We start from the raw sequence: 16,367 nt of genomic DNA, 5'->3' as shown, positions 1-16,367 counted from the left end.
TTCTTCTTCTTCTTCTTCTTCTTCTTCTTCTTCTTCTTCTTCTTCTTCTTCATCTTTACTGTTATGTGTATATGATGTGTGGGTTGGACATCATGTGACCTATAGATCATGTGTGGAGGTCAGAGGTCAACTTTGTGTTGTTAGCTATCTCTTTCACTATATGTAGGTTCTGCATACCAAACTCAGGGTTTGTTTGCACAGCAAGCATTTTATTCACTGAGCAGTCTCACCAGCCCCTCTCATTTCTTTTTTAATTATATTTTAAAGATACATGTTGAGAATTACTAATCTGAAATGTTTTGAACCAACAGTGGTTCAGATTTCAGACATTTTCAGATTTTGGAATATTTGCCTTTACATGTTGAGATAGGCATGTGGGTACAGGATGCCTGTCTAAACATGAAACTCATTCATGCATCATGGATACTTTATGCACATAGACTGAAGATAATTTTATGTTTAATTTTACATTTGTACCTATGTTCTGACTTCAGCCAATAACATCAGGTGCAGAATTTGCCATTGCAGAGTCAGGTCCCAAAAAGGTTCAGGTTTTAGAACATTTCAGATTTGAGATTTTACAATCAGAAACAATCAACCTGTACAAAGAAGTTTTTTTTAGTTATAGAAGTCATAATGGTGAGGCATGTGCAATAAAATAAAACTCTTCTCACAGAACTTTCATAGAATAAGTTGACTGAAATTATGATACATGCATATGTTGTATACCAGAAAAACAACAACAACAAAACCAGAGGTATGCCTTCATCCCAGGAACCTGAATTTCTGAGTTGGGTTATATTGACCCATACTATGCCTAATGATAATTTCAGACACTTGTATTATTAGAGAATCAAACCATTGCTGTAAGTTTAGCGTCTAGAACAATGGTTCTCAACCTGTGGGTCATGACTGTACTGGGGATCTAATGACCCTTTCACATAGGTTACATAATAGATATCATGCATATCAGATATTTACATTATAGTTCATAACAATAGCAAAATTACAGTTATGAAGTAGCAACAAAAATAACTTTATAGTTGGGGGTCACCACAACATGAGGAACTCTATTAAAGGGTTGCAGTGTTAGGAATGTTGACAACTACTAGTCTGGACAAAAAGTATACTTTGAACAACTAGTAAAGTCATTTTTAGTTGAGAGGAAAAAAATATACTTCAGTTTAAAGCCATTTCCATGAAGGAACATGTTTGAAAGTAAAATGGCAGTTGATTTATTTAGACCTTTTCAAACCCGGATTCTTTTTCTATGTGTATTTAAGCTTCCCAGGGGCCAGAGATTTCCTGAGGCATATCATCATGTCTTGCATTCGCTGCTTCTTGCAATAATTCCCCATGTGACCATTCGCTATGCAGAGATTCCTGATGAGTCCCGAAATGTGAATTATAGCTTGGCCAGCTTTCTAAAGGTGAGTTAAAGGCAGCCAAAACGTGTTCAGGTTCTCTTCTTCACTGGTAGGGTCTAGAAGGCCAAAAAAGGGGAAAACAAAACAAAACAAAAAAAAAAAAAAACCCTTTCTCTTGGAAACGCTGTGTGGTTTTGTTGAAGGTGGAACATAAGCCATCTGCATGCTTATGCTGCACTACTTAGCTATATCTCCAGCCCCCTCTTAGCTCTTTATAAGGCTGTTGGAATAACTCTTTGGACTGACTGATGGATCAGTTCAGCCAGGTTTACTCCCCCTCCCACTGAAGCATTTAACATTTAATTAAACAAGTAATAAAACAAGAGGCTCTGGGTGATTCAGAAGACCGGTTGTGCTTCTGTCACAAAACCTTTTAAAAGATATTTCACATGGAATGCTGTCAGGTGGGACAGTTGTTGCCACAGTCAGTCCCCACCAGTCTGTATTATAGCCCTGACTTCCTTATGCGTTTAAATCACTTTTCTGGTCTGATTGCCTTTAGGGTTTGTGACTTTCTCTGTGTTGTGTATGTGTGAGTGTGTGTGTGTGTGTGTGTGTGTGTGTGTGTTGTGTGTGTGTCTGTGTGTTGGATGTGTGTGTTGTGTGTATACCCGTTACATGTACCTGTTGCATGTGCGCATGTGAATGCCCTGAGGCTGGAGCAGTACCTATATCAGTTGCTGTCTTATTCCTTTGTAACAATGTCTTTCACTGAACCTGGAGCTAGATGTCAGCCCTAAAGTCCTAGAAATCTTCCTGTTTCTCTCTCACCCCTACCACCCTGCATAGTACTGGGCAGTGGAGTTACAGGGCTGCACATGGCCATACCACTATTTTTTTTTTTTATGCAGGTGCTTGGATTCTAACTCAAGTCCTCATACTTTTATAGTAAGCATTCTTAACCCATGAACCACTTCTCATGCCCAAAGTTTTCAACATTAGAACTAAAGCTGCCCATTTGCTATTATTAACACAGGGTACATGTTCCTAACGCATATTCATAAGAACTCTTTGAAAGGTTCTTTGAGAAACGTCAAAAATCCGTACATTTACAAAACATTCCATTTTTTTTTTTACTTTTTGTTATTGTCATATATGTGGGTATGCATTTATGTGTATGTCTTATTTTGCAAATTATACAGTTGAGGCCCTTAAGTCTTGATTCCACTGATGATTTACTTTGCACTTTTTCTTTAAAAAGTTTTGGTCATCCAAAACTGACAGCTATTTTTATATTGTCTGTAAAAATGACATTCCCTTGTGTAGAGCAAATTTAGAAGTTCATTAACGTCATGATAAAGGACATAACTCTGTAACCTTCCTTCTTTACTTAATAGCGCTGCTTGACACTGATGGATAGAGGATTTGTTTTCAATTTGATAAATGACTATATATCGGGATTTAGCCCTAAAGATCCCAAGGTAAGTTCTAAGGACACAGCTGTAGTAGATTATTGGACATTCAAGCATGAGGTCAGAGGTGACAGTTATATTCTCTTCTGGAGGATTCAGAACTGTTCTTCACTTATGTACTTTGAGTATTGTCAAAAGCAAGGACTACTGGGTAGTGTTTGGGCAGTCCCCAAGACCAGCCACAGATTCAGCAATTTACTAAGAGGATTCAACATATAGTCACATTTCTGACTACCATTGATTAGAGTGATAGGATATGGATACCCAGCAGGATCAAGAAAGAAAAAGACATCAAGTGGAGTTTGTGGTGATCCCCATGCAGGCATCTCATGCTTTTCCATCTTGTGAAGATGTACTTACCCACTGGGAGTTGGAATACAGCCAAAAGACTGCAGTATTTTTGTTTTAGAGTTTGGAGTTCTTTGGAATTGACCCAGATGGAGTGATGGAGAATGAAGAAACAACAGATACACATACAGAAAACCTGGGATTGAATAGACAGGCCAGAAGTCCAGAAACACGGTGTATTTGTTATATGCAGCTGAATGGGAGGCAGGTTTATGATGTGCAACTGATGGAGGAGGTGGTGGACCTCACTGTAAGGGAATAGTTTCAGGGTGTAGTCATGCAAGTGGCATCTGCAGGGGACTACAAAGCTGTGACTCATATTTCTACACATACTGTCAAACTCTACTATGGCCAGGAGAATAAAGGAAGGCTTTGCAATTCCTGTGTCTGAGTCCCTGGGGTCTTTGACATGGCTGTGTTTATCTCATGAATGCTCATACATGCAGGGATATACTCACTTTCCACAGTTCTTACTGAGGAACTGGTTTTGTATTGAAACAGATCAAAACTCTAGACTTTCAGAAAGGAAAGCAAAACAGGTGTTTACCATAAATGACAATGTTTGTACAAAGGACCTAGCAGACTAGCACCAAGAAACACAAACTTATCACATAGCAAACATGTCAAAATCCCTTTTCTCAGATGCCAGCCAGCATCACTGTTGCAACAGGCCTTTTAAAATATACCACTCTTGGGCCAGCTATGTTAACTCTTTCCTGTACAGATTGCACCTGCAAGTATATTTTGGAAGATAAACACTTCTGTTGGGAAATTAAATATCATTTTTTAATCATCAACAAATAAATGCCTACAAAATGAAACCTGATATATAATTTACCATTTAGGTTCTTGCTGAATACAAGTTTGAATTTCTCCAAACAATCTGTAATCATGAACATTATATTCCTCTGAACTTGCCAATGGCATTTGCAAAACCTAAACTACAGAGAGTTCAAGGTATGTATTTATATTTTCCATTAGTTGAGATTGTTTTTTCCTTTTGGGATAGTATTAGTGTAGCATAATGTTTTCTGATGAAACCAGTTAACTTGAAGGTAACTTGAGAATTGTTAGTATCTGAAGATAGGTTCATTAATGTCATTCTGCATTTCCTTCAGTATATTTGTGGAAATAGTACAGAAAAATTGGATATGTTATATATATTGTTGCTGAACACCGATTTCAGACACTAGTAAAATTTCTTTCTGTAATAATAGTGTATTGGATTATATTTAAGATGAAATGAAAAAGTATGTGAATGCATTTCTGCTGAAAGCATCAAAAATAAATATAAAAATGATAACTTGTATGCACTAAATTTATGAAATGCCTCAGTTTTAATCTCCATTGTTAGTTTTATTGAATGCTTTGTTGTATAGCACTATTCTTATGTTATTATGTTTTTTATTTGTCCCTTTTCTTTTCATATATTAATTAGATTTTTTTTCATTTGCGGTGGACCGTTTGACTTCAGTAGGTAGGTTTAACTCGGTTCACTCTAAAGTAGTATGCTGTGTTTAAACACAATTGATTTGATGAATGGCCAAGATGAATGGGGGCTTTATTTGCTGTTCATATCCTCCCTAGCCAAAGTAAGACTTTAATTTCTTAGGCCCAAATATCTTAAAGGCAACTGCTTGTTTATCTTTAAAATAAGCTTCAGTGTTTTCTAAGGAATCAACTTTCAAATATCTGTCCTTAGAAAGAAAGTTTCTCTGCTGTAAGACAGCTTGGGGACAGGGATTGGCTGAGTGTCTGTTTTAAGTGTTTGTCACCTCTCTCAGGCTTGCTGCTTTCTCTGTCACCCTGTTGCATGGTTACTTTGCCACAGTCTTGAAGGTGTGATTGAAAACACCAAACTGGATTTATTCAAGTCACTGAAGCCAAAAAAAAAAAAAAAAGTCAATTACCATTTGAAAAATCAACCCAGATAAGTCCACCTTGGTTATTCACCACTGTCCTTGGGTCTAGAAAGTGATTGGAATTCACAAAAGAGCATAACAGTGCAGGAGAGTCAAATGCCTTAGTGTTTAAGGATGTCTCTCCTCAGGGTTAGTGGGTGTAGAAGTGGTGGTGATATTATAGCCAGTAAAAATGGAGAAATATAATACTACTGTCTCACCACCCATTACTGAATTAAGAGCATGTGTGGCTCACATACTTTCCCCTGTCTTTTTGATAGTGATGAAACTGTTAGGGAAAAGGAGTGGATAGGACATTGAGATTTAGAATTAAATTGGACAATTTGTAACATTTAAAAGTCCTAACTGGATATACTTCATTGCATTACATTCTGAATCAACCAAAAGAAATGAAAGGCATTTTATATAAAATAAATGGAAATATAGAGCCTACTATAGAAATTACTAAATTTGATCCCAGCCCTCTCTGAGTTATTATAAGTCCCAACCACAGTATTAATGTGTAGGATTTAATGGAGGTCAGAAGCTCTAGAAAGGAGTGAAAGATACAATTTGCAGTAGTGATTTTATGAAATGGCAGATCTGTAGTTAATGTGATTGTAAATTTATTTGAGATGTGATGCTGAGCTGATGTGAGTTGTAGTGGCTTTTTGTATTATCGTTATATCTATTATGAATGTTCAGGCCAATATGTAATGACAGCTGCAACAATCAATACTTAATACTGTCGGGATGATCAGATTGTCTAGTTTGTCTACTTTTCCTACTTTATAAATATATATGGATAAGGAAATAAAGTATTACTATATAAAGTAGAACTTACAGTTAAAATGAAATCTTTTCAGATAAAAAGAAATGTATTAAAAGATGGCCAAATATAGAATTATTTCATTTTAGGTTCTATGGTAAGAGTACTAAGACTTGAAATAATTTAGAGGAAAGAGTATCTTCATGACCTTCCTGCTGACTGAAATAATCATTAAAATAAACTGTCTATCCCTAATTAGGAGTGTCTTTATTTAGTAAAAATTTTGCATGCTCATTCTATACTACAGAAGAATTGTTCAGATTGATTAATAATAAAAAAATTATAGTTCTTACAAGCATGACAACATATGATCAAATCATAATTAATGCATTTTAACTGCCTAATAATACATTTTGTATTTCTTTATCAAAAGTTACAAATTTTATTGTACTGCAGATTCCAATCTTGAATACAGTTTATCAGATGAGTATTGCAAGCATCACTTCTTGGTTGGTCTACTTCTGCGGGAAACTTCCATTGCTCTTCAAGACAATTATGAAATCAGATATACAGCCATCTCTGTCATAAAGAATCTTTTGATAAAACATGCATTTGATACCAGATACCAGCACAAGGTAAGGTACAGTTCTGGGGAGTACACTAATAAATTTCTACTAAGATTTTTCATTCAAGATGGTGATTACAGTGAGGAGTATGATACAAGTATCAATATAAAAAAGGTATTTTTATAGATATAGTGTTTTTTCCCATTTCAGGTCATTAAGTTTTTTAAAATGTCAGACAGGTTAGCCTGAAGAAAAACATTTTTTTCAAATCATCTTTAAATATTTTGATGCTGGGTAGGAAACAAGCCTTGGTCCCGTACATATTTAACACATTCTCTACCACTGAGCTCTGTATACCCAGCTACTCAATTCATATTTTAAAATTAACATGTATAAAGATCTGTGGTTATATGAAAATGAAGTGAGATTGAGTTGCATTCTGTATTTTTCTTGAACTTAATATACATATTTGGGCCATTCAAAACTCTTTCATTATTTATTACATAAACTAACGAGGATTTATGTAAAGTCATACAGAGTCTGGAGAGTTAAGAGTCATCTGCTCTTGCAGAGGACTACAGTTAGGTTTCACATATGGAAGCTTACAACCACTTGTAACTTATGCTCCAGGGAGATCCCGTACATTTGTCTTCCAAAGGCACCTATATTCATAAGACACACACACACAGAGACACACACACAAACATCTATAGAGTTGCAGCATGCATATGCTATCCAATACCTTAATGTTTTTAAATATGTACATATATCTCTAAATAAATATGATATTGATGCTTGTTTAATAAGACCTATTAAGTATATCATGTATAAAATGAATTTTTCATGTAATATACATTTTTCTTTATACTAAAAAAGATGTTATGACAATATTTTACAGTCAGTAGCCATGGATATGGCTATAAATCTTACATACAGTTAACATTACATGTGATCATAGCTTTGATTCCTGTCTGCTAATACTTAAAGTATGTATTTTAAATGTCATTAATATCACAAGTTAAGGGCATGGAAAATGAAACTACAAACTAAATAAATTTGGAATAACCCTAAGTTACTTCTCTAGTATCAAGTAACTCAAGGAAAACAGTATTTCATGTTTGATAATACATCCTTTAATCTTTACCATTCAAATATAAATAAACTTATGATATAATTTATCATAATTAATTTGAAAAGCTGATTTGCAGGTAGATTTTTTCCTACAATTTTATCATGTTTTGTTTTTTTTAGTTACCAAGACATTTTTTAATACAGATCTTGCCAATTTTTTTCATGAATCTGTCTGAAGGTAAATTGATTCCTTCATTTTAAGATATAAATTATAGTATTATAATTTGTGGTATTTTTCCAAATTATAAATAGCATATGTCTACTGATGCTGCAAACAAATTTCCTTTATGTGGTTATGTTTGAAAGCTGTCACTGGACTCCATATTGTGACTAAGTCCAAACAACAACAAAGTTCTTGGACAATTTTGGAACTATTATCTCACACTTCTAATTTTTATAGTTATTAGTTCACTTTTAGTCTTTAATCTGTTTTATGGGGTCAATCCCATCCATTTGAAGCATTTAAATATTATTTTGTCAATAAACTTTTGATATTTTTCAGAACCAGCAAGCCAAAATAGCACAGTTGTACCTCCCATTCATTGGACTGCTCTTGGAAAATATACAGCGACTGGCAGGCCGAGATACTTTGTATTCCTGTGCAGCCATGCCTAATTCTGTAAGTGTTAATGCATTTCTGTTTTGAGATATATCTTGTTTGACCAAATACATTTGGAATTGAGGTCATTTGCTATATGATCTCAGTCTTAAGCATTTACTTTTCAGTCCCATTTTACATTGCTACTGTTTTTGTGTCTCAAACAATAATGTAGGGAATGTGTTAGAACACAGATCTTAATTCAGTAGGCTGTAGGTCGAAGTTCAGAGTCTGCATGTCTAATAAGCTTTGGCTGCCTCTGTCTAGTTCAAAGACCATGTTTTAAATAACAAGATCCAAAAGAATACCACAAGTGCTTCGTTTCTATTGTTTTGTTCTTCAAATTTTGCTGCTATTAATACATTTCAGTGAACTTATTAATCTTGAGAACAAAATGAAAGGATCTTCACTTCCAGAGTATCAAACACTGGGGATTACGATTCCTTTGCTTAGGTCTTCAGCTTGTCACAGGGATGGCCCTACCCATGGTTTTTCTTTTCTCTGCAGGCCCTCTGTCTTCCCCCCCCCCCCCCCCCAGGTCTGATTTCCACCCTCATTTTCCTCTGAGCTCCTCGAGTATGCTTCCAGGATGATATGGGGATGACTCTTGCTGAGACTTCTGGTAGCAGGGTTCATAGAGCCTGAGGAGGATGCCTTCTAACTAAACAGGACTCCTAGTGGGCGAACATCAAACCACCCACAAAAACTTCAGCCAAAACTTTACACTTCCAATGAGATGCAAGGATAAAGATAGAGCAGAGATTGAGGAAATGTCCAACCAATGCCTAGCCCAACCTGCTACCCATGCCATGGGAGTTGAGCCAACCCCTGACACTATTAACAAATGATATTCTGCTATGCTCACAGATGGTATCTTAGCATAGCTGTCCTCTGAGAGGCTCCACCCAGCAACAAACCAAAACAGATGCTGAGACTCACAGCCAAACATTGGTTGAAGTGTAGGGAGTCGTTCAAAAAAGTGGGGGGAAGGATAGAAGGACCTGGAGATGACAGGAGTTCCACGAGAAAACCAACAGAGCCAACTAACCAGGGACCAGAGGGGCTTGCAAAGACTGAAGCACCAACAAAGGACCATGCATGAATTGGACTTAGGCCCCTACACAGATGTAGCTTAGGGGCAGCTTGGGCTTCATGTGGGTGTCCTAGTATCAGTAACTGGGACTGTCTCTGACATGGACTCTATTGCATGTTTTTTTTTTTTTATCACTTTCCCCTGGTGGGGCTGCCTTGCCAGGCCACAGGGGAAGAAGATGAGCTCAGTCCTGATGCAACTTGACGAGCTGGGGTAGGTTGGTTGGGAGTGGGGAATCCCCTTTTCTAAAGAATGGGGGAGGGTTAGATGGACAGAAGGTAGGATCTGAAGGAGAGGAGGGAAGGAGCTATTATTGGGATGTAAATTGAATAAATAAATTAAAAATATTATAGACACTGAAAAAAAGATTTCTTTGCTTCTCCTTATTCTTGTTAGTCTCTGTTTAGTATTCTTAGTAACTACTGTCCCTTTTAATTTATCACAGTTGGGTGAGTTTTCGCTCTGTTTCCCTTAGTGCCTTAAGACTTAGAAGTCACTTAAAGGATAAGTAGCTTGTCAAAATAAGTAGATTGTCAAAACAATCTTTGCACTTGTAATAATTAAAATATACCCCCTCAACCTTAGATCTGAAAGGTTGTCAACTGCTCCTAGTTTTGCCCTCCAGAGACCTATAAACATTTGTTTCCACCTTCACAATTTGTCCCTTCCACATATGCCTTCTAAAAATTTTCTGTAGGCCTTATATCACCATTTTGTCATTTGTCATTCTAAACCATTTATTTTCTTGGTCAGCGCTTCTGGATAGTCTTCAATTTGCCAATGGCTCTACTAAAATAATGTCAGGCTGGTGCCAATGACTGAAAGGCTGGGGCAATATAATGCAAATTCAAGGCAAGCCTGGGCTACCTAAAGTACTTCCTCAAAAAAAATATGATGCCCAAATTGTGTGCTTTGTACTTCTTGGCCCAGTGGAACTGTTAGCTCCCATCCCTCTTGATACTCTGAATGGTCCTAGACCATCTATATACTTTGCATAGTAACTTCATATTGTTGGGTGACAAGCTGAACTGTGCTTTACAATAGAATCTGGCAAAATTTCTCTGCTGGTTTTGAAAGCCTCTCCTAAGTTCCTGAGAAAGAACATTTTAAAGATCAGTTGAGGGTAGAATATTATTTTTATTTTTTAATTATGTGTATATGTGTGTGTCAGTGTGGGTTTGTACGTGAGTATAGGTATCTGTGGAGACCAGGAGAGAGTGGCAGATGCCCTGGAGCTAGAGCCATGGGCAGTTCACATGGGTTCAGGGAGTTGAACTCTGATTGAGGAATTAGGCACTCATAATTACTGTGCCATCTCTCCAGCCCCATTAGTTTACTGAGACAGGGTCTTACTATGACTATAGTCCAGCTAGCTTGGAACTTGGAACACTTCTGCTCATTCACTGTCCTGAGCACTAAGGATACTGGCATGCACCACCATCACCGGCTGGAAGAGCCACTTTTAAGCTTGCCTGGTGGCTTTCTTATTGTGGCACTTGATTGTGTTAATGAGTGGAATGTGGATGTAACCTCACTGGGTGTCACAATGATCTTTCTTCACACATAATAGTTCATGCTCATGTTCATTCCACACACATCTGACAGTGATTATTTGGAAATATTTCACGGTCTTTTCTTTTGCAGCTCACATTCACTTAGGGAGTTCTGTTACACTTTAACTTCCAGCATTATCCCTGGTTCCAAGGAAGAGAACTGAACAATGTTTAGATTATACCAGATGCGGGCATCTAGTTATATCATTTGATGAGCGGTTATCATTATTACTAAAGTGTGCTAGCAGTCAGGTTTTTTGGAGGTACCACTTAAATATTAATAAAATTTGATGTAACTTTCACATCTAACTTTGTTTAAAATCAGAGTACAATCTAATTCAGATTTATTGTAGTAGTTTAAAAATTGGTTAAATGACTCAGGCATCATTCTGTTACAGGCATCAAGGGATGAGTTTCCATGTGGTTTTGTTTCACCTACAAGCAGAGGGAGTATGGCTACTGAAAAAGACATGGGTAATCAATCCCTTTAAAGATTATGTATCACATGAATGTTTAGCAATGAACCTCTACTCTTTGAAATATTTCATGATAAAACTATACATAGCCTGATATTTCTTAAAGTTTAGTTAAAATATGACTCACACATGCAGACACATTTTCTAGTTTACCTAAAACATGATCAAAATAGGTATAGTTGAAAAACTAGATGATAATGAAAAAAAAAAAGAACAGAACAAAAGACAGTAGTTTTCTTTCTTAACTGTCACCAATATATTGGGTAGGACACTTCCTTTTCAAGGATTGTATTTCCTTATAATATAGATAAGCTGTTTTGTAAATTACATGGCTTTATTACATGACTTTCAAGGAATTATAATAGATAGCAAATTGTTTTGAGAGCGGAAAATCACTTAAACTTTACTTGCTTTCTTATGGTGTTTCGATATATGAATTTAACATTTTAGACCAGGATCTATTCCATATAACATAGGTTTACTTAAAATAATGCAGTACTTAGTTTTTAAAATATTTTTGGCAGTTCTTCCTGTTGCTAACAAGAACTTGAACTTTTTTCCAGCCTATGGGTCTTTTCAAAATGGTCATGGAATTAAGAGAGAGGATTCAAGAGGTTCCCTTATCCCTGAAGGAACAACAGGATTTCCAGATCCTGGGAACAGTGGTGAAAATGTAAGAATCTAAAAATACAGGATAACCTGGTAACATGTTAGCCTACCAATTTAAAAACAAACAAGCAAACAAACAAAACACATGCAGCTATCTGCTCTTCTGTAGTCTATTCCAGATCTTTAAAAATGAATCCCACAGTTTTTGAATATTTTAATAGTACCTCCCTGTCCTTGTAGCTGATACTTGGATGTCTTTTTTCCTCTTAACCATAGTTACTGTGAAATTTTCAGTGGAAATTTGAAACAGGGTTTTTCTACAAAGTTCAAGCATCCCTCAAGGTTCATTATGTCTCCCAGACAAACCTTAAACTCATAATCTCCTATTTCTACCTCCAATATACTGCTCTGAATCGGGGTATTATTATGGTGCCCAGGCTGATCTCAAACTTCTGGCCTCAAGAAATCTTCTTGTTTCATCCTCCTGAGTAATTGCAATGACAGACAAATACCATGATGCCCAGTTTACCTGATTGTCTTAAAACTGTTTATAAGGACTAAGGCAATTATACTCAAGCAGTATAATTACCTTCTTTTGCTGTAACTCACTATAACCTAGAGTGGATGTTCCAGTTTAAAATTTCTAAGCTGTCTTTCATTTAATTAAAACATATTAGAACAAGGATGACTCAATCTTTCTTTATAAAAATAACATTAATTTGAGAGAAATTTTAGGTCCTTGAGCTGATAGTCTCAGAGTCCTTAGGGTCTTAGAGTCCTCTGATTCTTACATCAAATTGTTTCAAACCTAACATTAAAATGTAAAATGGGCCTGCCTTGAGGCCAAAATCCAACATTTTAGGCAGTAAAGTTCTTTTACACTGTGTGAAATCATAGAATCATATATTACTTAGATGAGTCTATAAATGTTTTTAAAAACAATAAACTCCCACTCCTGTTTTTAAGTGAAACTGGAATTTTTACTTAAGCCAGCCATACCTGAACCCATGTTTATTAATTATCAATTTCCCTACTGTTTTGTGGAAAGTTTGGTGTGCATTGATCACCTCGAAGGCTTAAAAATAAATGGCTGCACCTCACCCTCAGAGGTTCAGTAGGTCTGAATCAGGGCCTGCTAATATGTATTTCTGAGTTCCCAGGTGATGACCATTCTGCTGGTTGGGAAGCACCCCTTAAGAACCACAGGAATATGCATCTTTCACAAAGGTGCCAATTTCAACACTATTTTTAATTGTGATGATGCTGTCATAGATAAGGTCAGAGCAATTACATAACTTAACATGGCTGGCAAGCAATCAGAACTGAGGATTGTTTCACTCCAACTCAAAATCCTTAGTAAATCCTAACTTAGTCCTCTGTACCCTGATAGTTTAGCTCTGAGTATTTTATTAGCAAGAGCAAAACTTTGTATTGTTGTATCTATATAAATTCTCAAAGAAACGAGATCTTGCCATGGTTTGATATTTAAACAGACCTCATTAAATAACAGGAACTTCATTACTTTGATCTAATTTAATTATTGTATCGTTAGTACATTTTTAAATAGTTTATTTGATTGGGGGTTGGGTATAAATACATTCTAAGTAGTGATTCAGATTTAAAAGTATAGCCTGGTGCAGTGGTGCACACCTGTAATCCCAGCACTCGGGGAGGCAGATGCAGGTGGATCTCTGTGAGTCTGAGGTGAGCCTGTCTACAAAACAAGTCCAGGACAGACAGCCAAGACTATACAGAGAACCCCTATCTAGAAAAACCTAAATTAATTAATTAATTAATTAATTAATTAATTAGGTAAGTAAGTGTAATTTTTAGGCAGTGATGGGAAATTAAACCCAGCACTTATATGTGGTAAGCAAGTCATTACTTGTGACCTTTATCTCCAGTCCTAAAATGTTTGTCATATTTTCACATACCTTAAATCCTTCCTCCACATAGTAGCTCTTCTTTCTGAAAGTTATATTTGAGTATTTTAAATTTTTGTTATTATAGCACAAAGCATATGGGAGTAAAACATGAAGATATCATTAAAGGCTATATCTTTATGAAAACCCTGAAGTAATTTCCAGTGATATCACTAGGTACTGTAGCAATTAAGATTCAGCCCATTTACCTGTCAGATATGCCATAAAATGTTTATTTATAGTTTTCCCCAATAGGACCAACAGTTAAAAAATAATTAGAATTTAAGGTTGTGTAAAATTGCCATTTTCTTTCCTAAATCTCTCTTTTATCTTACAGACCCGACAAAGTTCTTCAAGGAGTAATGTATCCCAGTATAATCGTCTGGATCCATATGAAATTAGAAACCTCTTGATGTGTTATTTATATATAGTAAAGATGATTTCTGAAGGTGAGAAACTAGTATATACAGGAGGAACTGTTCTAGACATCCCCCCTCAAAGGTTCAGGCCTGTGAGGTGAAAACATACATGTTAGAAACAGAGCTATAAATAAGATTTAAGTCATAAAATATCCCATAATATAAACATTAAAATAAGTTCCTATGGATTTGAATCTTTGATAAAACTTAAAAATAACTACTGATGCTGTCTCTGGCATGAACTCAGTGGCCAGCTCTTTGATCACCTCCCCCTCAGGGCGGTCATAGCTTTACCAGGCCACAGAGGAAGACAATGCAGTCAGTCCTGATGAGTCCTGATAGGCTAAGGTCATATGGAAGGGAAGTATGACCTCCCCTATCAGTGGATTGGTGGAGTGGCATGGGAGAAGAGAGAGGGAGGGCAGGATTGGGAGGGGACAAGCTCTGGAACTTGCTATATATCCTGTGTTGCTCAAGTGCTGGGATTAAAGGCATGCACTACCATGCCCTGCTTATTTTATTTTTTATGTGTATGTGTACAATATGTATGCCAGACGCCTGCAGAGGTCAGAAGAGAGCATGAGGTCTTCTGGAACTACAGTTACAGATGATTATGAGCCACCATGTGGGTGCTGGGATCTCACAGGTCCTTTGTAAGAGCAACAAACACTCTAAATTGCTGAGTCACCTTTCCAGCCCCAATTTATGAAAGTTTTGGAGACAGGCCCTTACTATATATCCATCGATGGCTCTGTCTCTTGATCCTTTTGATTCAGCTTCTTGAGTGCTAGAATTACAAGGGTACACGTCATACTTGGCTGTTCTTTTTCCCATCACGCTTGGCTGTTTCATTTTTCCCCCTGGTGTCAGATGACAAACGTAGGCTAGCCTTACACATGCTTAGGCAAGTGCTTCACTGTCAAGCTAATACCTAGGCCATATTTTTAAACTTTTTTGTTGTTGTTTACTGGAGATATGAACCCAGGGCCTAGCATATGAGCTGTAGCCTATTTTATACAATTTTATTAATGATTACATTCTTTATTTTTCTGTCACAAAAAAAACATTAAAACAGATTAGTCAGATATGATTAAAAATTCTAGAGTACAATAATACAACAGTCTTTTTAATTTATTTATTTTATTTTTTACCATGGTCATGGATGCTCTTAAATTCACAATCCTCTCACCTATCTTCTAAATGCTGGGACTACAGGTAGCTGACTATCCCAGCTTGACTATTTTTCATTTAATTGTTTTCTGGTGCTGGGGATGATACCTAGGGCCTAGCATATTAACTACACTACCAGGATATCTTTACAAAATTTTAGCAAACTTTGCTCGCTTTTCTGTGATAGTACAAAATAACAATACAAGTAATACAGAGTATTAGATAAAGTAATAACCAGTTACCGACAGAAAATTTAAAACCATTAGCCACATATGTGAAATAAATTAATAAACTATGAACTAAATTAATTCAAATCAAAAAACAATTTATTTTCTTTTGATATGGAATCACACTATTTAGCCTAGCTTATCCTAGAACTCACTATGTAGCTTAGATAAACTTTGAACTCAAAGTTTTTCTGCCTCAGCCTCCTAAGGGCTGAGATTCAACCATTTCTTAGTAAAAAATAATACAAATAATTCTGCAATTTATTAGTTTCAAGAATATATAACTTAAGAGCAAACTGTCAAAATTACATTGCAGTCAGAGTTTGAGTGGGCCTCCACATTTTGGGAAAGAAGTAAAATAAATTTTAAAACAAGAAGTTAATTCCAGGAAATAAAAAAAAAAAACCCTAATAACAACCACAAAACAATGCCTTTCCAGAAGGATAAAAATACAATGTTCTTGCCTTCCCACAAAGATAAAATGTGGAATAATATGGAAACTGATTGTGATGTTTATGAGGTTTCTTTATTAGTACCATAAATATTGTAAAATATTTTATCACAATTTTAATAGTTCTGTGATGTTGAAAAAATAGTGTATTGTTGGTTCGCAACTGGAAAAAATGGTATGGGAATACTCTTGTTAAGTTCATTCTTTTTTGTACGAATGTAACAAGACTATTCCTATACCATTAGTTCACCTATTCCAAGAGCCAACAATTTAAAAAAAAAAAAAAGATATCCAA

At 36.0% G+C, this 16,367-nt stretch overlaps 1 protein-coding gene across 1 annotated transcript in view; it reads left to right on the top strand.

Annotated features, from left to right (window-relative positions):
* Positions 1 to 16,367, top strand: part of Dock11 (dedicator of cytokinesis 11) — a 210,185-nt gene that overhangs the window by 130,001 nt on the left and 63,817 nt on the right. The window contains exons 28-35 of the mRNA XM_055604932.1: positions 1,284 to 1,430; positions 2,765 to 2,848; positions 4,033 to 4,144; positions 6,314 to 6,492; positions 8,057 to 8,173; positions 11,197 to 11,272; positions 11,838 to 11,947; positions 14,143 to 14,254. Coding sequence (XP_055460907.1) covers positions 1,284 to 1,430; positions 2,765 to 2,848; positions 4,033 to 4,144; positions 6,314 to 6,492; positions 8,057 to 8,173; positions 11,197 to 11,272; positions 11,838 to 11,947; positions 14,143 to 14,254 — 937 coding nt within the window. The remainder of the gene's footprint in view (positions 1 to 1,283; positions 1,431 to 2,764; positions 2,849 to 4,032; positions 4,145 to 6,313; positions 6,493 to 8,056; positions 8,174 to 11,196; positions 11,273 to 11,837; positions 11,948 to 14,142; positions 14,255 to 16,367) is intronic.

The sequence above is a fragment of the Psammomys obesus genome, unplaced genomic scaffold, assembly GCF_907164565.1.
Source record: "Psammomys obesus unplaced genomic scaffold, mPsaObe1.curated_primary_1811, whole genome shotgun sequence".
NCBI classification, from domain to species: domain Eukaryota; kingdom Metazoa; phylum Chordata; class Mammalia; order Rodentia; family Muridae; genus Psammomys; species Psammomys obesus.
Note: the sequence above shows the minus strand (reverse complement) of the source record. Positions and strands in the feature narration are given on the sequence as shown.